Here is a 23898-nt window from a genome sequence, read left to right as displayed (position 1 = left end):
TCCAAAGGGCCAACATCCGTCTCCCAGGAGGCCTTCAGGGACAGGAGCGAGGAAGAGCAGTGGGTAACCAGCGTCTGGTAGATTTTTGAGACCTTCTTATCACCTAGGTCCCCCATGAAGAGCTTGGCCTCCACCGGACTGAATTCAGGGAGCTGATCCAGTCCTACTAGACTCGGCGCAAGCGCATGGCGAAATTGTAAATATCTGAAGAATTGGGATGCGGGCATATTGAATTCGGATCTGAGATCCTGGAAGGATTTGAGGGTGGTCCCGGCGAGCACATGGCCGAGGGAGGAAATCCCAATGGCGTCCCAGCCACCAAACCCCGACAACGAGGCCAGCGCCGGAAGCCGGCCGTTATTCCACAACGGAGTTTCGGCCGTCAGTCTGCCCCACCAACCCATTCGGCGCAGTGCCTGCCTCCAAATCGCGAACACCACTTGGGTGACCCGCGGCAGCATCCTTCTCCGTCTTGCCGAGTACAACAGAGTATGCAGCGTGGCATTGCCCATTAAAAAGTGTTCCAGCGCGTACGCTGGGTCGCTGTGGTCGCCATACCACCACTCGTTGAGTACCAGTAGATGGGAAGCCTGGTAGTATGAAAGGAGATCAGAGGTTGCCAGACCGCCGCAATAGGTGGAAAGGAAGCAAGTCCGCAGCGCTACTCTAGAGGCACCCCCCGCCCACAGAAACCGGCCAAGCGTGGAGTTTACGCGACGGAACCACTGCGGGTCGATCTTGTACGGGTGGTTCTGTAGTTGGTATAGGAGCCGGGGCAGGGCAACCATCTTAAAGATGGCAGATCTGCCATATATATTGAGGGGCATGCGAGACCAGACCTTGACCTGCTGTCCTTTTTTAAAAGCATATTTTTTCTTTCCTTTTGTAAGGTCGTGGAGGTTAAAAGGAGTCACTTGTATTGCGAGGCTTCCTGTGCTTTAAGGTTCTGGAAACTGTTCCGACCACAGCCTCTCTTGTACATTGAAGAGATGTTGCTCCTTCCCACGGCAGGGCAGCCGTGTTAGAAATATTGTTCACCAAATGCCCGAAAGCTTTGGAAGGGCACTCGACAGGAAGCCAGCCATCTGGCTTTCACTTGCTGGCTCCTCTCACATTCACGATAAAAATTCCTCTGCCTGACGCGTTTCGATGTATGGCACATCTCATCAGAGGCTTGCTAACAAACAGCATTACAGGCGAGGCTCTCTTTTATTTCTGCATGCAAGATTTTATTGGTTCATTTCACTCCGTGGGCTCCGCAGTTTGCAAAGTCCAACCTCCACGACCTTACAAGTGAAATGAACCAATAAAATGCAGGAAGCTGCCTGTTTAAAATAAAGGTTCGATGAAAACAGTCCTTGTGGAGTGCGTCCTTTAAGCACAGGACACCTTTTTGAATATAATCACGCGGCAGTCCGGCCGTGGAAGGATGCACCGCCCGATTGAATCAAAAGCGGGTCTTCATGCCTGAATCACGCTGGTATGGTGGCGCAAAGACCGTCTAAATCAAACAGACAGCTATCCTAACAGAGCCCCATTGGAGGGGTTACAGAAGACTATAAAAGCAATACGAAGGTGAGTGCTCGGCAATTAAAGCACTACAACACCCAGCATGCTGTGAAAATACCCTGTGGGAGCGGCATGCAGAGAAGGGAAGAAAGGGTTGGAACGTGCAGCTGGTCACTTACTGCTTTGCCCTATGAGGAAGAGGCTGCTGCCTCGAAACGCGTCAGGGCGTCAATGAAGTTTTCTCTGCAGGAAGCTGCCTGTTTAAAATAAAGGTTCGATGAAAACAGTCCTTGTGGAGTGCGTCCTTTAAGCACAGGACACCTTTTTGAATATAATCACGCGGCAGTCCGGCCGTGGAAGGATGCACCGCCCGATTGAATCAAAAGCGGGTCTTCATGCCTGAATCACGCTGGTATGGTGGCGCAAAGACCGTCTAAATCAAACAGACAGCTATCCTAACAGAGCCCCATTGGAGGGGTTACAGAAGACTATAAAAGCAATACGAAGGTGAGTGCTCGGCAATTAAAGCACTACAACACCCAGCATGCTGTGAAAATACCCTGTGGGAGCGGCATGCAGAGAAGGGGAGAAAGGGTTGGAACGTGCAGCTGGTCACTTACTGCTTTGCCCTATGAGGAAGAGGCTGCTGCCTCGAAACGCGTCAGGGCGTCAATGAAGTTTTCTCTGCAGGAAGCTGCCTGTTTAAAATAAAGGTTCGATGAAAACAGTCCTTGTGGAGTGCGTCCTTTAAGCACAGGACACCTTTTTGAATATATATATATATATATATATATATATATATATATATATATATATATATATATATATATATATATATATATATATATATATATATATATATAAACTTAATATTAATAAAAAAAATATACAATATTTCAACCGTAGGATAGCGGGAGGGTAAAATTTACTATTACCAGTCCAGTGAGTGCAACAGTAGAGAAAGCGTTGGATAGCGTAGGAGTAAAAATTACTATTCCCACTCCAGTGAGTGCAACAGTAGGGAAAGCGTTGGATAGCGGCTGGGTAAAAACTTACTATTCCCACTCCAGTGAGTGCAACAGTAGGGAAAGCGTTAGATAGGGGGAGGGTTAAGAATTACTATTCCCACTCCAAAGAGTACAACAGTAGGGAAAGCGTTGGATAGCGTAGGGGTAAAAATTACTATTCCCACTCTAGTGAGTGTAACAGTAGGGAAAGCATTGGATAGCATGAGGGTAAAAATTACTATTCCCACTCCAGAGAGTGCAACAGTAGGGAAAGCATTGGATAGCGTAGGGATAAAAATGATTATTCCCACTCCTGTGAGTGCAACAGTAGGGAAAGCGTTAGATAGTGTAGGGGTAAAAATTACTATTCCCACTCCAGTGAGTGCAACTGTAGGGAAAGCGTTGGATAGCGTAGGGGTAAAAATTACTATTCCCACTCCAGTGAGTGCAACAGTAGGGAAAGCTTTGGATAGCAGGAGGGTAACAAGTACTATTCCCACTCCAGAGAGTGCAACTGTAGGGAAAGCGTTGGATAGCGTAGGAGTAAAAATTACTATTCCCACTCCAGTGAGTGCAACAGTAGGGAAAGCGTTGGATAGCGTAACGGTAAAAATTACTATTCCCACTCCATTGAGTGCAACAGTAGGGAAAGCGTTGGCTAGCGTAGGGTTAAAAATTACTATTCCCACTCTAGTGAGTGCAACAGTAGGGAAAGTGTTGGTTAGCATGAGGGTAAAAATGACTATTCCCACTCCAGAGAGTGCAACAGTAGGGAAAGCGTTGGATAGCGTAGGGGTAAAAATGAGTATTCCCACTCCTGTGAGTGCAACAGTAGGGAAAGCGTTAGATAGTGTAGGGGTAAAAATTACTATTCCCACTCCAGTGAGTGCAACAGTAGGGAAAGCATTGGATAGCGTAGAGATAAAAATGATTATTCCCACTCCAGTGAGTGCAACAGTAGGGAAAGCTTTGGATAGCAGGAGGGTAACAAGTACTATTCCCACTCCAGAGAGTGCAACTGTAGGGAAAGCGTTGGATAGCGTAGGGGTAAAAATTACTATTCCCACTCCAGTGAGTGCAACAGTAGGGAAAGCGTTGGATAGCGTAACGGTAAAAATTACTATTCCCACTCCATTGAGTGCAACAGTAGGGAAAGCGTTGGCTAGCGTAGGGTTAAAAATTACTATTCCCACTCTAGTGAGTACAACAGTAGGGAAAGTGTTGGTTAGCATGAGGGTAAAAATGACTATTCCCACTCCAGAGAGTGCAACAGTAGGGAAAGCGTTGGATAGCGTAGGGGTAAAAATGAGTATTCCCACTCCTGTGAGTGCAACAGTAGGGAAAGCGTTAGATAGTGTAGGGGTAAAAATTACTATTCCCACTCCAGTGAGTGCAACAGTAGGGAAAGCGTTGGATAGCGTAGGGGTAAAAATTACTATTCCCACTCCAGTGAGTGCAACAGTAGGGAAGGCTTTGGATAGCGGGAGGGTTAAAAGTATTATTCCCATTCCAGAGAATGCAACAGTAGGGAAAGCGTTGGATAGCGTAGGGGTAAAAATTACTATTCCCACTCCAGTGAGTGCAACAGTAGGGAAAGCGTTGGATAGCGTAATGGTAAAAATTACTATTCCCACTCCATTGAGTGCAACAGTAGGGAAAGCGTTGGCTAGCGTAGGGTTAAAAATTACTATTCCTACTCCAGTGACTGCAACAGTAGGGAAAGCATTGGATAGCGTAGGGGTAAAAATTACTGTTCCCACTCCAGTGAGTGCAACAGTAGGGAAAGCATTGGATAGCATAGGGGTAAAAATTACTATTGCCACTCCAGTGAGTGCAACAGCAGGAAAAGCTTTGGATAGCGTAGGGGTAAACATTACTATTCCCACTCCGGTGAGTGCAACAGTAGGGAAAGCGTTGTATAACGGGAGGGTAAAAATTACTATTCCCACTTCAGAATGTACAACAGTAGGGAAAGCGTTGGATAGCGTAGGAGTAAAAATTACTATTCCCACCCCAGAGAGTGCAACAGTAGGGAAAGCGTTAGATAGGGGGAGGGTTAAGAATTACTATTCCCACTCCAAGGAGTACAACAGTAGGGAAAGCGTTGGATAGCGTAGGGGTAAAAATTACTATTCCCACTCTAGTGAGTGCAACAGTAGGGAAAGCGTTGGATAGCATGAGGGTAAAAATTACTATTCCCACTCCAGAGAGTGCAACAGTAGGGAAAGCGTTGGATAGCATAGGGATAAAAATGATTATTCCCACTCCTGTGAGTGCAACAGTAGGGAAAGCGTTAGATAGTGTGGGGGTAAAAATTACTATTCCCACTCCAGTGAGTGCAACTGTAGGGAAAGCCTTGGATAGCGTAGGGGTAAAAATTACTATTCCCACTCCAGTGAGTGCAACAGTAGGGAAAGCTTTGGATAGCGGGAGGGTAACAAGTACTATTCCCACTCCAGAGAGTGCAACTGTAGGGAAAGCGTTGGATAGCGGCCGGGTAAAAACTTACTATTCCTACTCCAGTGAGTGCAACAGTAGGGAAAGCGTTAGATAGGGGGAGGGTTAAGAATTACTATTCCCACTCCAAAGAGTACAACAGTAGGGAAAGCGTTGGATAGCGTAGGGGTAAAAATTACTATTCCCACTCTAGTGAGTGCAACAGTAGGGAAAGCGTCGGATAGCATGAGGGTAAAAATTACTATTCCCACTCCAGAGAGTGCAACAGTAGGGAAAGCATTGGATAGCGTAGGGATAAAAATGATTATTCCCACTCCTGTGAGTGCAACAGTAGGGAAAGCGTTAGATAGTGTAGGGGTAAAAATTACTATTCCCACTCCAGTGAGTGCAACTGTAGGGAAAGCGTTGGATAGCGTAGGGGTAAAAATTACTATTTCCACTCCAGTGAGTGCAACATTAGGGAACGCTTTGGATAGCGGGAGGGTAACAAGTACTATTCCCACTCCAGAGAGTGCAACTGTAGGGAAAGCATTGGATAGCGTAGGGGTAAAAATTACTATTCCCACTCCAGTGAGTGCAACAGTAGGGAAAGCGTTGGATAGCGTAACGGTACAAATTACTATTCCCACTCCATTGAGTGCAACAGTAGGGAAAGCGTTGGGTAGCGTAGGGTTAAAAATTACTATTCCCACTCTAGTGAGTGCAACAGTAGGGAAAGTGTTGGATAGCATGAGGGTAAAAATGACTATTCCCACTCCAGGGAGTGCAACAGTAGGGAAAGCTTTGGATAGCGTAGGGGTAAAAATGAGTATTCCCACTCCTGTGAGTGCAACAGTAGGGAAAGCGTTAGATAGTGTAGGGGTAAAAATTACTATTCCCACTCCAGTGTGTGCAACAGTAGGGAAAGCGTTGGATAGCGTAGGGGTAAAAATTACTATTCCCACTCCAGTGAGTGCAACAGTAGGGAAGGCTTTGGATAGCGGGAGGGTAAAAAGTATTATTCCCACTCCAGAGAGTGCAACAGTAGGGAAAGCGTTGGATAGCGTAGGGGTAAAAATTACTATTCCCACTCCAGTGAGTGCAACAGTAGGGAAAGCGTTGGATAGCGTAATGGTAAAAATTACTATTCCCACTCCATTGAGTGCAACAGTAGGGAAAGCGTTGGCTAGCGTAGGGTTAAAAATTACTATTCCTACTCCAGTGAGTGCAACAGTAGGGAAAGCATTGGATAGCGTAGGGGTAAAAATTACTGTTCCCACTCCAGTGAGTGCAACAGTAGGGAGAGCATTGGATAGCATAGGGGTAAAAATTACTATTCCCACTCCAGTGAGTGCAACAGCAGGGAAAGCGTTGGATAGCGTAGGGGTAAACATTACTATTCCCACTCCGGTGAGTGCAACAGTAGGGAAAGCGTTGTATAACGGGAGGGTAAAAATTACTATTCCCACTTCAGAATGTACAACAGTAGGGAAAGCCTTGGATAGCGTAGGAGTAAAAATTACTATTCCCACTCCAGAGAGTGCAACAGTAGGGAAAGCGTTAGATAGGGGGAGGGTTAAGAATTACTATTCCCACTCCAAGGAGTACAACAGTAGGGAAAGCGTTGAATAGCGTAGGGGTAAAAATTACTATTCCCACTCCAGAGAGTTCAACAGTAGGGAAAGCGTTGGATAGCGTAGGGATAAAAATGATTATTCCCACTCCTGTGAGTGCAACAGTAGGGAAAGCGTTAGATAGTGTAGGGGTAAAAATTACTATTCCCACTCCAGTGAGTGCAACTGTAGGGAAAGCGTTGGATAGCGTAGGGGTAAAAATTACTATTCCCACTCCAGTGAGTGCAACAGTAGGGAAAGCTTTGGATAGCGGGAGGGTAACAAGTACTATTCCCACTCCAGAGAGTGCAACTGTAGGGAAAGCGTTGGATAGCGTAGGGGTAAAAATTACTATTCCCACTCCAGTGAGTGCAACAGTAGGGAAAGCGTTGGATAGCATTACGGTAAAAATTACTATTCCCACTCCATTGAGTGCAACAGTAGGGAAAGCGTTGGCTAGCGTAGGGTTAAAAATTACTATTCCCACTCTAGTGAGTGCAACAGTAGGGAAAGTGTTGGATAGCATGAGGGTAAAAATGACTATTCCCACTCCAGAGAGTGCAACAGTAGGGAAAGCGTTGGATAGCGTAGGGGTAAAAATGTGTATTCCCACTCCTGTGAGTGCAACAGTAGGGAAAGCGTTAGATAGTGTAGGGGTAAAAATTACTATTCCCACTCCAGTGACTGCAACAGTAGGGAAAGCGTTGGATAGCGTAGGGGTAAAAATTACTATTCCCACTCCAGTGAGTGCAACAGTAGGGAAAGCGTTGGATAGCGTAATGATAAAAATTACTATTCCCACTCCATTAAGTGCAACAGTAGGGAAAGCGTTGGCTAGCGTAGGGTTAAAAATTACTATTCCTACTCCAGTGAGTGCAACAGTAGGGAAAGCATTGGATAGCGTAGGGGTAAAAATTACTGTTCCCACTCCAGTGAGTGCAACAGTAGGGAAAGCATTGGATAGCATAGGGGTAAACATTACTATTCCCACCCGGTGAGTGCAACAGTAGGGAAAGCGTCGTATAACGGGAGGGTAAAAATTACTATTCCCACTTCAGAATGTACAACAGTAGGGAAAGCGTTGGATAGCGTAGGAGTAAAAATTACTATTCCCACTCCAGAGAGTGCTACAGTAGGGAAAGTGTTGAATAGCGTAGAAGTAAAAATTACTATTCCCACTCCAGTGAGTGCAACAGTAGGGATTGCGTTGGATAGCAGGAGGGTAAAAATGACTATTCCCACTCCAGTGAGTGCAACAGTAGGGAAAGCTTTGGATAGTGTAGTGGTAAAAATTACTATTCCCACTACAGTGAGTGCAACAGTAGGGAAAGCGTGGATAGTGTATGGGTAAAAATTACTATTCCCACTCCAGTCAGTGCAACAGTGGGGAAAGCGTTGGATAGCGTAGGGGTAGAAATAAATATTCCCACTCCAGTGAGTGCAACAGTAGGAAAAGCGTTGGATAGCGGTAGGGTAAAAATTACTATTCCCACTCCATAGAGTGCAACAGTATGGAAAGCGCTGAATAGCGTAGGAGTAAAAATTACTATTCCCACTACAGAGAGTGCAACAGTAGGGAAAGTGTTGGATAGCGTAGGAGTAAAAATTACTATTCCCACTCCAGTGAGTTTAACAGTAGGGAAAGTAATGATTTAACATAATATTAAAAATAAATAAAATACTAATACCATTATAACATGAATTACAATTAATTACCAATTTAATATTATGTAATAATTAGTTAATTAGAAATACAAATACATATTAGGTATTAAAAATCAATGACCTATTCATAATTAATTAACAACCAATTAATTTTCAATAACAAAATCTAATTATTAATAAAAATGTGTACCAATTAATAATTCATTAACAGTAAATTAATTATCAATACACAAAAAGTATTTTTAATATGTAAATAATTACAAAAACATTACTTCCCAGCCTATTCCCCTATAAACCCACAACCTGCTATGGAAGATAAATTAATAAAATTATCATAATCATCAAATAATTCATTAATAAAAATGAATTACCAATTAATAAAAATGAATTACCAATTAAAAATGTATTAACAATAAATTAGAAATCAATACCAATAAATAAATAAAAAATATTTACTTAATTACAATTACATTACTTCCCACCCTATTCCCCTATAAACCCGCAACCCACTACGGAAAATAATTAATACAATTAACCTAATTCTCAACTAATAAATTAATAAGAATTAATTACCAATTAATAAAAATTAATTACCAATTAAAAATGTATTAACAATAAATTACAAATCAATACCAATAAATAAATAAAAAATATTTACTTAATTACAATTAAATTACTTCCCACCCTATTCCCCTATAAACCCACTACGGCAAATAGATTAATACAATTAACATAATTATCAATTAATCAATTAATAAAAATTAATTACCAATTAATAAAAATGCATTACCAATGTAAAAATTATTTAACAATAATTCAAAATGAATCCCAATAAATAAATAAAAATATTTAATTAATTACAATTAAATTACTTCCCACCCTATTCCCCTATAAACCCACAACCCGCTACAGAACTAAAAAGCTAAATTAAGATAATGAATAATTTCTAAAAATTAATATTCAATTTAATATATTTAAATTACTTCCAACCCTATTCCCCTATAAACCCACAATCCGCTACAGAATTAAATTACGGTAAAATTAAATAACATAAAATTCATTACTTAAAAAAATTAAACATTCATTACAAAAATAATATACACTTTTCACACATACACTAACATACAAAACACTTAAAAAAAATTGATATTATTAAAAATTCGATATATTCTAATGCCTATATTATATACTTCGATATTTTGACTTCCATATTTTGACAATCGATATTCCTTACCTTCAATTCGATATTTTTAACCACTATATCGTGTCCATTCGATATTTTATCTATTCTATATTTTTACTTCGATATCATGTCTTGTTACCGTTAAATGTGTCTCGACAATTACAGATGGTATATTCTTAGCAAGTAGTGTTTTTTTAAAGACTCAAGACAAGACAGAGGGTAAATATATGTGACAGAGTTTCTGTTACATGCTAACAAAGTTGACAGAGTGCATTACCACTTATTTCTTCCAGTTGACCAAGTATCTTAATAACGAATCTGATTGAACCCAATTTTTAGGTAAATTAGTTGTGTAAATGGTTTCAAACCAGAACTCAAATAAAATTAGGAGCCAAAGACAAAAAGTAACCACTCAGCATCACTAAACTTTTATGTTTAGAAAGCAAGCTATTGGCATATTGGCATCATGAAAACTTTGGTTATACATCATTTATATTGCCTTAAGTTTAGCTTCAACTAATTAGTCCCAATGCATTCTGCATCCCAAAATTCTACTGAATCATAACGAGACAGGCGTCATTGAATGTGCAATAAGGCCAACATTTGAGCTTCCTGATGCTTAGCCTAAGGTAGCTTTTAATGTGTGAGCCAGACTAGCTCATATCCAGCACACATACAGAATCATGGCTTTCGTCCATTCTTAGGACTTGCTCTTATTCTTCACGCATACAGAATCTCTGCTTTATCCATTCTAAAGACTGGTTCATAGTCTGCATGCATATAGAATCACAGCTTTATCCATTCTCAAGACTAGCTTAGTCTGCACACATACATAATCAGGACTTTTGTCCATTCTCAAGACTGGCTAACAGTTTGCAAAAGAACATAATCATGGATATTGTCCAATCTCAAGACTAGCACTTTTTCTGCAATCATACAGAATCTCGGCTTTATCTAGTCTGAAGACCGACTCTTAGGGCCTTATTTAGATCTTGGCAGAGGGGAATACTCCATCATAAACGTGATGAAGATCCTTTCTGCTGTATTACGATCCTTTAATATCCTATGGAGATCATAATATGATGGATAGGATATCCATTACGTTTGTAACTGAGTATTCCATCTGCCGATATCTAAATAAGGGCCTTAGTCTTCATGCATATAGAATCACGACTTCATCCATTCTCAGTACTAGCTCTTAGTCTGCACACATATAGAATCATTAAGTTTGTCCATTCTCAAGACTAGCCAATAGTTTGCACACAATCATACCTTTTGTCCATTCTTAGGACCAGCTCTTATTCTGCGTGCATACAGAATCTCTGCTTTATCCATTCCCAAGAGTGGCTCTTAGACTGTACCCATATAGAATCATGGCTTTCTCCATTCTCCAGACTAGCTCTTAATCTGAACACATACAGAGTCATGGATTTATCCTAACTTCATTCTCAAGTAAGGCTCTTAGTCTGCACACAAACAGAATCATAGCTTTTCTATTTATCCATTCTCAAGACTAGCTCTTGGTCTGCAAGCATATAGAATCATGGTTTTAGCCATTTATCCATTCTCAAAACTAACTCTTAGGGGCCGATTCCGATCCGGTAAAATTACCGTCTGTACGATTCGCATCTGGAGCCGTCTCCGTACGACTCATACACACACCGTATGACCCGACGAGTACGATCCGTACCGGGGTATCAGGACGCGAGTCGTATGGTCCACGTCAGGTAAGGGCGATTCGTACGGAAAAGCGCACAATCACATACACACCGTACGGCGCGTACCCCCCATGATTGCAGGGGTACAGCGCATACCCCTGCGATCATGGGGGGTACGCACCGTACACTCAGTGAATATGGGGTATGCGCTGTACACCCAGAATACATGGGGTACGGTGCATACCCCATGTACGCTGGGCGTACGGTGCGTACCCCCCATGATCGCAGGGGTACGCGCGGTCCCCCTCCGATCATGGGGGGTTCGTGCCATACCCGGGGGGGGCGTTCTGTACCTGTTTTGTCGTGAACTCTGCTTTTACGGCTGTTTTCTGCTCCCATAGAAAAATGGTCGTACGGTGCGTACCCGACACGTATCGTACTTGCTGGGTCGTAAGAACAAGCCGCGAACCGTTCAGATGCTGCAAACAGCGGGTTCCGAGTGAGACTCGTACGGAGATTAGAGTTGTACGGTCTCTGTACGATTCGTACGGAGTCCAGCTCCTGGTACGAATCGTACGTACGGGGGACGTTGCAGGGTACGATTCGTACAGGAAAAACGCTCCGAACGGCTATTCGGGCGCTTTTTATCGGAATCGGCCCCTTAGTCTGTACGCATATAGAATCATGGCTTTATCCATTTATCAATTCTCAAGAGTAGCTCTTTGTCTGCACACATATAGAATCACAGCTTTATCCATTCTCAAGACTAGAGCTTAATCTGCACCCATACAGAGTCATGGATTTACCCTGGCTTCATTCTCAAATAAGGCTCTAGTCTGCACACATATAGAATCATGGCTTTTGTCCATTCTTAGGACTAGCTCGTATTCTGCATGCATACAGAATCTCTGCTTTATACATTCTCAAGAGTGGCTCTTAGTCTGCTCACAAACAGAATCATGGCTTTATCCATTTATCCATTCTCAAGACTAGCTCTCAGTCTGCACGCATATAGAATCATGGCTTTATCCATTTATCTATTCTCAAGACTAGCTCTTTGTCTGCGTGCATATATAATCATGACCTTATCCATTCTCAAGATTAGCTTTTAGACTGCACACATATAGAGTCATGGCTTTATCTATTTATCTATTCTCAAGACTAGCTCTTAGTCTGCATGCATATAGAATCATGGCTTTATCCATTCTCAAGACTCGCTCTTAGTCTGCACGCATATAGAATCATGGCTTTATCCATGTATCCATTCTCAAGACTAGCTCTTAGTCCGCACGCATATAGAAACATGGCTTTATCCATTCTGAAGACTAGCTCTAAGTCTGCACACATGTAGAAACACAGCTTTATCCATTTATCCATCCGATCCATTTATCCATCCAAGACTACATATTAGTCTGCACAAACAAAATCGTGGCTTTTGGCCATTCTCAAAACTAGCTCTTATTCTGCACGCTTACAGAACCATGAATTTATCCATTCTTCAAACTCAAGTATAGCTCTTAGTTGGCACACATACAGACACATGGGTTCATCCATCCTCTTTGAAACTGCTGGGATTACCAACTCAAGGTGCATCATACAGTCTCCCGCCCCATAGAAATGCCTGTGACAGCTTTACCATTTTGTAACCTAGTGGCATTTGTCTTTAAGAACAATTTATCATGACAACAGATATTTTTGAAATATTTAATTGTGGGCAAACAATTCAAACAGGTCAAATCAAAACAATAGTGGTAACACCATTGGAAGTTAAGGAAAACAATGATTCAGGTAATTTAAGACTTTCGTGCTTCTGCAATTTTTTAATTGCTTTGGCACTTACATCCTCCTCCTTACTTTGTGCTAAGCTTCTTCTCCATGCTCCAGGACTTTTAAATCGTTTAATTTCACGGTTCTTAGAGGTGCCAATTGGCGATGAATGCTCTTTTTTAGTAAGTGGCTTTTGTATTACACTCCTGCAGTTATGTCTAAAATGTATACCAGTACGTCGCCTACCTGTTTTAGATGTACTCAACCGGATCTGGCTAACTGGTCTCACATAATTGCTTTTTGTCCCAAAATTAAGTCATTCTGGAAAGAAATGTTTTCTGTGCTTTCTTTGCATTTACATTTTACGATTATTAGTTATAATAACTTAATTATATTTGGATTTGATCCCGAGCTTAATTTGGTCGATTCTTTAGCGAAACTTTTGTATATCACAGTAGCAGTCGCCAGATCACTGATTCTTAAATATTGGAAGACAGAAATATTTTTTTTTGTTGTTTTTTTGGAAGTTCAACATCAATCTTTATTATCAGAAAGTTGCACACATGAACACAGCCAATGGGCTACAACCCTGAGGCCGGCCGCAATCGGGAGATAGACAGGATTGTTCACTACACAGCCTTTCAACCCGGGGGTCCGGCGGCAAATCTTGCTCTAGTGATATGGCTTCATGCCTTGCAAGATATTCACAATTGTGCACAACGTGTGTGAGAACTTTTTTTGGTTTTAATGAAAATCTACATAACAGTAACCCTAAGAAAACCAGGACAATACTGCACTCTGTCGCCACCTGTGTTCTACATAACATTGATTACGTTGTAGGTAGGTCTGATTTATCCTCGTGTGCTCGGAGTTGGCCATTCCTGCGTTGGTACCATCTACCATGTCCATCAACACCCCTTTATACAGCAGTCTCATCCACCAAAATGCTAAGTAAATAGTCTTTCAGATAGCACCAGAAGTCTTTGGGACGTGATCTACTGGGTAATTTTTCTTCATACGTGAGCAACTTGTCCCTGCAGTATGTCATATCTAGGCTGTGGGGTTTTAGGTTTAAACCTATATTAACTGATAAAACCCCACTGAAAGAGAAATAGCCCCCACCAGTGAAAACATATAAACACTGAAAAAACACCTGCACAACCACAAACTAAATGCCATTCAAAGAAAGGAAAAAGAGAGTGAAAGTCATTTATTTTTATCCTGACGGGGCGAATACAATGTAACGTTGTTATACAAGCTAGCAGTAACAAAGCCTGTGCTAACATTATTCTGCTTGAGTTTTGTTGTTTAGGGATGCCACTAAAACATTGTTTCTTAATCCTTTTGCTTGTTTCATTTTTGTGGTCTTTGGTCTAAAGATGCAGGGTTTAGAAGCATGTTTTAGGTCTCGTTTAAATATTTTATAAATTGTAGAGAATCAGGAAATATCAAAATCATATTTGATATTTTGGCTGCGTTTGATTTTTTCACTGATTGGTAAAATGGCTTGTTTCATAAGAATCTTTCCTAATATGTGTAATCACATTTACCTACAGAGATTGGGTAAAAATTCTTAATACAGCAGCCCACAGTTTCTAGCGGGTCAGAATTGACAGTAGGTGAATTGCCAACACCTTAGGCTTTAAACATTTAATGCAAGGTATAGTGACAAGTATATGTATAAAGAGTGCTATCACCAAGCATCTGGGATAGTGATGAAAACATGACACCAGACTTTTGGAAAACATGCAGTGTCATTCGGAAAGCTCTGCAAAAAATGTTCTTTCCAAGTTCAACAAAGATTGGAGTGATATTGTTTGTATTTGCAGTGATTCAGCTACATATATGAAAAAGTTGTGTGATGACCTTTCAAAATTGATACCTGAGCTGAACTGAATCCCTGTAGGAGATCCTTGCCACTTGTTAGATGGTATGTTGAAAGCATCTTTGCAATCTTCAGAGTTAATGAGGGATGGTATTGACTTTATAGTCCATTCTGTTGAACTGTTTCTTTATGCACTGGAACTAAAACGCAAATATTTATAATTGTGTGCTTTGTGTAGCATCAAAGAAAGAGTCATCTCAGCTGTGTACCTTAGCTGATGGTTCTCACTCCAAGGGCCTATGAATGCTATATTATTATTGTGGCAAGTGTTTACAGAATGTTTGCTGAGTGATGGTGCCAAAGGCAAGAAATGTGAGGATCTTTGGTCGCATAAAGATAGTGATGTGAAAAAGTGCACTCTACTAAATTATTAGATTTTTACAGGAAAACATAACTTCTATAGTAGACATAATCAAAAAAACTAGAGTTTGAAAAAACCCTTGTCTGTCAAGTGTTCAGCATAATTGGTGTAAATGTGAAACCTCTCCTTAAGAGTAGGATGGGCGACACCTTTAGTGACTTTGGCACTGCAACCAATATTGGCAGGGAAAGCTATGTCAGTGGCCAGAGTTAACAAATTGTGTACTGGCTGTTTTGGAGTTGCCCATCTCAAGTGGCAATGTTGAGAGGGTCTTTTCACAGAAATTCATATGGGAAGGAAAGGGCGAGCGCACATGACCAAAGAGTCACTGAAGAAGTATTGTATGGTGTATTACAATAAGTTGAATTAGCAAAACTCTATTTAGACCTGATATATACTATACGTACATTGTCTTTATATCATGTTCTATAAGTGCAGAAAGCAAGCAATAATAAAAGCAAAACATTCTATAAACACCGGAAAAACACTTTTTCTGTGGTTTTTAGTGGCGCGAAAATGTGTAACCACTGACAACAACTGTTTTTTAAGGTATTGAAAAGACTGAAAAAACCCCACCAGAATTTACCAAAAATAGAAACTGAAAACAGGAAAGCCTAGTCATATCATTGAGCCAGGTCTTGATGTTCGGCACGGTTGTTCCCTCCCAACACTTGGAGACTTGTCTCTTAGCTAATAACAGAGCTATGGCACAACATTTCTGTTTCCCTGCTTTCACATTTAGCAATAGACCTAGCAGGCATATTTTTGTGGTACATCCTATATCAACGCCCACCATCTTACCAAGCATAGTTGTGACTGCCTCCCAATATGTGTGTATCCTTGGGAAATGCCAAACTAGATGCACAAAATCCGCCTCACCATATCCGCATCGTTTACACCTGGCATCCTCACGTAACCCACATTTATGCAGTTTTAGTGGCATGTGGTATGTTTGATGTAGATACTTGAGATGTGTGATACGGAGGTTTCCATTCGGGGTGAGCAGTTTAAGGAGTGTGCAGGCCGTGGACCATTACCTGTCTGATAGTGGCTCTGATAAGGAAGCATTCCATCTCTGCATCGCTTTATCTGAAGTATATGGTATTTCACTTTGGGCTACTGTATACATTCTAGATACTAGATGTGAAGTGTTGGATGACTTGATAATCAACTGTAGTGTTTGCAGGGTCTGCGGTTCCGCTGGGTAGGTTGTGTATAATTCCCGTATTGCCCTCTGCAGTCTATAATACGTAAATTTGAAAAGTAGTGTGGGATTGCTGATATAAGTTAGGTCCTCTACCCTGCAGAAGGTGCCATCGTGATACAGATCACCGAACGTGTCTATGCCTACTTGTTTCAGTATGTTCATGCCCACCCGTTCGTTCGTCACTGATAAAGCAGGGTGGTGTTGTAGCGGCAGCACTGGGGCATATCTTGGCAACTTTGAGCCATCCTTCCTAGTGCCTTTGATGCTCGGGCAGTAGTATCTATCGTGTTGATGTCCCTTGCGTGTAGTGGTGGTCTCTCGTGTGTTACTATCGCAGTGAGCGGTATTGGTTGTGCATCCCCCTCTTTAACAGCTATGTGCGTAAGGTAAGGGGTGGGGTGATACCAATGCGCTGCATATTGGGCTTGTGCACACAAGTAGTAGAGTCTAAAATCTGGCACACAAAAGCTGCCCTTCTCGTAGGGTAGTGTGAGTGTTCGTAGTTCTATACGTGCCTGTTTGCCCGCCCATATCAGTTTCAGTATCAATAATGTTATATTCTTAAAGACAGCCCTGGGTGGTGTGATTGGTATGTTATTAAATAAATAGAGGAATTTGGGCAGGACATTCATCTTGACTATGGCTATCCTATCCGCCAGGGATAGCGGTAGTTGTATCCACCGAGCTACTTTTCCTTCAAGTTCTGTGAACACCCTGCCATAATTGGTCCTTATCACTTCCTCCGGATCTCGACTATACCAGATTCCCAAGTATCTCGTAGGGTCAGTTTGCCAGTCTAAAGGAAATTCAGGGTCGAAGGGGACGGTGGAGTCAGTAAGTGGTATGATGATGGATTTCTCCCAGTTGATTTGCAACCCAGAGTGGCGACCAAATCTAACATATTCCTGCAACAACGGGCTAAGATTTTGTTCAGGATCTCGCACATACAGGAGCATATCGTCAGCATATAACAAAATATGTAAAGGTCTCCCAGGGAAGTGCAGGGCCGAGTGGTTATGTGTCTGTCTGATAATACAGGCAAGAGGTTCCAAGACCAGAGCAAAGATCAGCGGCGACAGTGGGTACCCCCTGTCTTGTTCCCCTGGCTATAGGGAAGGGCTCAGAAGCATACCCATTCACCCTCACTCTTGCCTGTGGGTTCGTGTACAGCAGTGTCACCCAGGCAATGAACCTCGACGGGAATCCCATTCTATGCAAGATCGCTAGAATATAGGACCATTCACTGGAGTCGAATGCTTTGGCAGCGTCAAGCATCACCGCCACTGCTTTGGTCTGGGGAGTTAGGTAGTGGGACAGTGCAAATAATGTTCTAGTGTTATGGGAAGTGTCTCTCATTGGGATGAATCCAGCTTGGTCCGGTAGGACCAGATTCGTCATCAGGGGTTGCAGGCGGTCCGCCAACAATTTAGCCAGGATCTTTGAGTCTACATTTAAAAGGGATAGTGGACGATATGAATCACAGTTGTCAGGTGTTTTACCCGGTTTTAGAAGGGTGATAATTACTGTCTCCCGCAGTGACGGGGGCAATGCCGCCTGATCAAAGGCGGCACCGTACATTGCGACCATATGGGGGGCAAGCAGGTCCACAAATTTCTTGTAGAATTTGCAGGTATATCCGTCAGGCCCAGGTGCCTTGCCATTGGGGAGTGCAAGAATTATCGCGGTCACCTCCTCAACAGTTATGGGTTGTGCTAGATATTCTCTTTTACTATCTGATAGCCATGCAATTGTTATATCTTGTAGATAACGCAGCGTTTCCTGAGCTGGTGCTGGTTGTTGTGAGGTGTAGAGGTCTGAGTATGTATGGACAAAGCTACGAAGTATGTCTGCAGTTTGTGTGTGCAATTGACCGTTTTTGTCACGAATCTGAGTAAATGTCTGCGCCCCTCTTTCCCCACAAATTTTCTTCGCTAGACCTCTGCCAGGATGCCCCCCCTCTCCGAATTATCTAGCCTGAGGACGTTTGGTGATGTATTTCACTTCATCATCTGCAAACTGCTGGTTTTCAGTAAGTGTCTGTTTAATCTCGCCTAGCAATTCCGCTCTACCTGTGCGCGCATGTTCCTGCTCTAGTGTCACCAATTTGTGTTCAAGTCTGGTGATCTGCGCTCTAATATCTTTTAATATCCCAGCAGAGGTGCTGATACACACCCCTCGAAGTGTCGCCTTGAATGCTTCCCATAGGACACATGGGTCCTCAACTGTACCTTCGTTTAAGTGGAAGTAGTCTTTAATGGCAGCCGTCACAGCAGTGACATATGTTGGGTCTAATAACACACGTGCGTTAAAACGCCAACTGAAGGGTAGAGGTGTATGGTGAGGAATCTGTAGCGAGAGCACCACGGGGTTGTGGTCGGACAGTGTGCGAGGAAGTGTTGCTATCTTCGTTGCCCATAGTACCGCTGTATCTGTTCCCAGCCGAAACTCGATCCTGGACCAACTCCCGTGTGCCATGTTAACGTGTGTTTCACCCGGTCTATTTGGATTGTACACCCTCCAGAGGTCCCTGAGTGCCCTGTCTTCCATAATGTCCCAAATTTCTCCCTGGCCTTCTTATGAGGTTCTGTGGAAGTCGCTAAGCGATCCTCAGCGTTTCGCAAGGTTACATTGAAGTCACCCCCCGAGACCAGGGTAGTATCACTGAAATCTAGTAATTGATCCCAGAGTTCCTGGAAGAACTCTGGGGAGTCAGTGTTCGGGCCGTACACATTCACTATTGTGATCATTTGCCCCCTCAACTTCCCTGACACAATCACATATCTATCATTTCTATCTACAATCGTGCGTTCAATCCTGTAGTCAGTACCTTTCTTGACCAATATCATTACCCCTCTAGAGTACGAGTGGTACGCCGCCGAAGTGCACGTCTCCGCCCAACGCGTTCCAATAGTTCTGCGCAATGTGGGATCTAAATGGGTTTCCTGTAGTAGCGCTATGTCAATATGATGTCTGTCTAGACACGCAAAAATCTTTTGCACCTTCTTAGGATTTGTGAGGCCCCGTACATTCCATGTTAAAAGATTCAAATTATCACTATTCACGATGTATGTTTGATTATCTTCCCACAAAAGCCAGCATATATTGACCTACCCACTCTTAGCACAGTACAGCATAACAATTGAGCTTTAGATTCCGACCTAAGAATACACGTCCATAAGCGGCTTCCAGCAGTGCTTCTCAACCGTCCCGGTTGTTCAGAAATCAACAATCCCCAACTGGCCCATGTCCCTCCCACTCCAGCAACCCAAATCTGCCGAAGCCATTGTACCCTTAAAACAACGAATATCAACATAACTGGTCGGGGACCGCCCTAGTAGAGGTCCGCCGAGGACGCATTACACCATCCTAACTAAAGGATGTGGGCAGATCTAGAATATGTAAACAGATCACATCTGGCCAGCAAGTAAAACTGACATATTGGAACGTATCAGCCACTTATGGTGTCCAGGAGAGTTATACACATCATTAAATATGACATTGAGATCGCCAAAGGCAGTTGCAAAAATGACAGTCATGAGTCTGTGATTAGCCCACACATCTTTGCATTACGGTTCCTCCTTCCATGGAGGAGGGATCAGGTATCTACTCAAATATACAAAGAACCCCAATCTGCAGCTAGTTAGTTAGATATCACTGCGCCATAATGTTCCCTGTTCACTGCAGCAGAAAATGACACCAGGCCATGATCGCAAAGTTTGGGCGTAGGATATCAGTCTTTGTCAAAAGAAAGTCGTTTGTGCCAGCAGACGGCTAGAGTTTGGAAACAGTATACCCCATAAGCTTACCGTTATTCTGAGTCTGTATGCCTTTTCTTGCGGTTCGATCGTTTACCTTTGGTTACCGTTGTCTTGATGAAGTCCATCGCAGCCTTGGGTGTCGACAGGAAGACTGGCTTGCCATCCCACGTAACTTTTAGTCTTGCGGGGTACAGCATAGCATAGGGTATCTGCAGTTCACGAAGCTTAGCTTTAACCTCATTGAATTCCTTACGTGCTTGTTGTACTGCAAACGTGAAGTCTGGATAAAATTCCAATGTGTTGCCTTGGTGTTGAATTTCACCCTTTTCCCGCGCCATCCTCAATATAGCATCTCTATCCCGGTAGTTTAGAACTCTTGCTATTATAGGTCTGGGTGTCGCTCCTGGTTTGGGCTGCGGCGCCAGGGATCTGGGTGCACGTTCGATAATGAAGATGGATGACAGGTTGTCGGCGCCGAACAAGTCCTTGCAGAGTTGCTCCACATAGGGCTCCATACGGCCAGTGTTGGTTGATTCCGGCAGTCCCGCTATTCGTATGTTGTTGCATCTCAACCTGGCTTCCAACTCCTCCGACTTGGCCTTTATGACTTCTAGGACCTTCTCCATGCCTGCGCATTTAGTTGTCGTGGTGCGCGATTCGTCCTCTACCGTTGAAATTCTGGTCTCCGCTGTATCCAGTCTCTCGCCTTGTTTGCGAAGTTTCGCCGCCATGCTGTCGACTCTACCGGTTAAATGGCCCAGCTTGCCATTAATGTCCTGCAGGTTCGTTTGTATGGCTTTCAGGATAGTTTCCATAGCGCTTCCTTCTTGAGGGTCTGTGTCTTGTTCCTCTTCCGTTGCTCCATTTTGGCCCTGTGGCATCTTCCGTGCCCCAAAGGTGATTTTCGGCTGTTTATTATCTGGCTGGCCCATGATGTAAGGCACAGTGCACTCTGCAGCCACGTCAGGTTGGTGCCCGCCGTCGTCGCGGTCCTGCTGTAGCAATGAGCCTCGTGTGGTTGCAGTCAGTGGAATGGTGCAAGCACGGTGTTACAAGGCGTCACTGTCCGCACACCAGGAGTGTGCGGCGTTTGAATGGTGTCCTCCTCCGTTAGGTAACCCGCGTAGTTCCGGCGGTAATGAACAGGGCGAATGTGAGCACTGCCTCCAGTTTAACTAGCGATGCATTCCAGTGGGTGCCTCATCGTAACATTGGTTGAGTCACGCTGTGTGCCATAACGCTCAGCGGTATGGCGTTCGTATGTCCCTCAGTGAAAAAATCTGGTTCACTCTGTCAGCGCCCACATCAGATACACAGCTCCAGCGTCAACGATGCGTAGATAGATTTGCCCAACCGCCCAACATGCCAGTGAAGTAGTCCAGGGACATCTAAAGCGCGGCAGCCGCGGCGGGGACCAATGATGCTGAGCGGGTTTTGCACCTTTTCTGCGGCATACGTTTATGTGGCGGCATGTGTTATTCAGCTGTGTAGTTTACCGTGGGTCACCCATGAGTTAACAGTTCCTGTAGCTGAGATATTGCATGACCCACGAGGAAGCGCTAATCCCTCTTGCCTACTAAGCCACAGCTGCTCGCTTAATTTTGCAATCCCCAGCGTGGTGTGACTGTTCGTATATGGGCGCCGCCATCTTGCGCCTGTTATGGTCCTAGCGTGCCAAATAAGTGATATGCAGTAATGGAGGGTATATGACCCTGCAGTCTATGAAGAACGTGAGCAGAGATTTCCAGAGGCTTACCGGACATGCGGTGGTCCGAAGCGCTGTTCAGCGGGGGTGATCCGCAATTGTTCCTGTTCAGCCGCCATGTTTTCAGCGGGATCCCGCTCGGATATGGCCATTCCTCCGGCACAGGGTCCACTCAGATGCCGCAAATACGGCCGCCCACAGTCCCGAACCCCGCGATCATAGAGCCGCTACAGCGTCGGTAGTCCGTGTTCACCACTCGCTCGGGGCTCACCGCATCCGTCCTAGGCTGACCCGAGTGCCGTCCGCCATGTTGAAGTGCGCGGCTGGTGGGATCATCGGGCTGCATCGGGGGAATCTGCGGCTCAGACGCTCTCTGCCATTACTCCGATTGTGCACCGTATTCTCCCAACTACGGTGGAATGTTCCGCGTCACGCTGTGATCCGTTTTAGCATATTTATTTGGCGATACTTCGATCCGCCCGGCGGAGCTGCAAAGCTAGGCAGCCATTCCGCTGTGCGCCCCCTAGCGCCTCCAGAAGACAGAAATAGTTCCAACCGTAGATGAGTGGTTTCAAAAAATTAAGAGAGTTAGGAGAAGTGAATGTGTATTTGCTCAAAGGACGGGAGCATTGAGTAAATTTACTAAAATTTGGAAATCCTATTTTGATTGAGATTATGGTTGGATTATGACACTAGAAATGTAAGGCCTGTGTTCGAATGTAATTCTTTTTGTTTCCTGTATTCTCTCATGGGATTCTCGTTTATCATGTACTATGTTTAGATCCAGCATCTGATTGATTATTTTTTTTTTTGTGGATATAATGCAATCAGTGTTTTGTTGAATTATTGTCAAGAACTCAATAAAAAAAGAAAAAAAAAGGAAGTTAAGGCAAACCTCATGAATAAGACTTATTTCTGGTATGTTAATGTCAGTTTTCTGCTTATGGTAGGACCTCAAAACTCAATTGCTAAAGCTTTGAATTCATAGTTTCTTAATAAAGGGCTGGGATATATGGCTGTCTCCTGTCACAGTGCTCAAAAATAATCTCCCTCCAGACCTTACATAATTATACACACGAATTAATCCAAATGTAAAGTATGGGCAACCAAGATAACCTATTCATCAATAAACAACATACTCCAACAATTACAGAACTATATTATTTTCCAGAATTATCAGTTTATGCAGCGTGTCTTTTTCATAGTAAGTATCCACCTTTAACTCGTAGCTATCAGTATCTCTCTCGACAACCATGCAACCTCCTGCTCATGTACATCTAACCAGAGAGCTTTAGTTTCTGTTGGCTTCCATCGTGGTTAGTGGCCAGCATAACTGATAGCACGCATAGTTCCTGGATCAGACCTGTCCTGTCACAGTGCTGTCAGTAAGGGACACATAGTTAAACAGATGACCTGAGTTGACACTTTCTCTACTATTCATTTATCTTAACCACTCTCCTTAACAAGATGGACTTTTCATATTAAATGTTCTCTGTGCTTTTATTTTTTTCCTAGGGACATAAAGAACCCAGAGTACCCGTTCAATGATGAATTCTAAGAAGAGAAGGAAGATTCCACAGAAGAACTAAAAAAATCAGTTTTCACTAAACTTCCCCAACCATCCAGTTTCGAGCTAGACAAGTGCCCATTTTCATGCCACGATTATCAATGCATTTTTGCCACCTTCACCTACTTCTGACTAAACTTGTTACCTTACTCTTCTCTCTTTAGTCTATGTTTTGCTTCAGCCTCTATGTTATATAATGTTATGTTATTAATACTCCTAAAGTGCAACTGTTACCCTAGGGTGTCCTGGCGCTGAGCACTGCCTAATTGGATACCAATAATGAAGTGACTGTTCAGTGAAAAGCCAGGTTTTCAGCCCCTTCCTGAAAGAGAGAGGAGCTCTGTGAAATTTCTGAGATGCAAAGGTAGGCTGTTCCAAGCTTTTGCAGCACAAGTGATGAAGCTCCAGCCACCTCAGCTAGCTTTTTTAACTGGTGGGACAATCACTTGTTTAGCTTCCGTGGAGCGCTGCGTTCTTCTGGGAACGTACCATTGTAGGTGCTGTTTCAGGTAATCCGGCCCAATGCCCTTCAGGGCTTTAAGGACCATCCAGGGGGCTTTAAATTGTGCCCGTTGTT

At 43.3% G+C, this 23898-nt stretch overlaps 1 protein-coding gene across 1 annotated transcript in view; it reads left to right on the top strand.

Annotated features, from left to right (window-relative positions):
* LOC147734749 (aldo-keto reductase family 1 member C1-like) overlaps positions 1-23339 on the top strand; it is a 230262-nt gene extending 206923 nt beyond the window's left edge. The window contains exon 10 of the mRNA XM_086953028.1: positions 23270-23339. Coding sequence (XP_086809154.1) covers positions 23270-23312 — 43 coding nt within the window. The 3' untranslated portion in view covers positions 23313-23339. The remainder of the gene's footprint in view (positions 1-23269) is intronic.
* The last annotated feature ends 559 nt before the right edge of the window (positions 23340-23898 follow it).

This window comes from Lissotriton vulgaris, chromosome 1_2 (genome assembly GCF_964263255.1).
Source record: "Lissotriton vulgaris chromosome 1_2, aLisVul1.2, whole genome shotgun sequence".
In the NCBI taxonomy this organism is placed as follows: domain Eukaryota; kingdom Metazoa; phylum Chordata; class Amphibia; order Caudata; family Salamandridae; genus Lissotriton; species Lissotriton vulgaris.
Note: the sequence above shows the minus strand (reverse complement) of the source record. Positions and strands in the feature narration are given on the sequence as shown.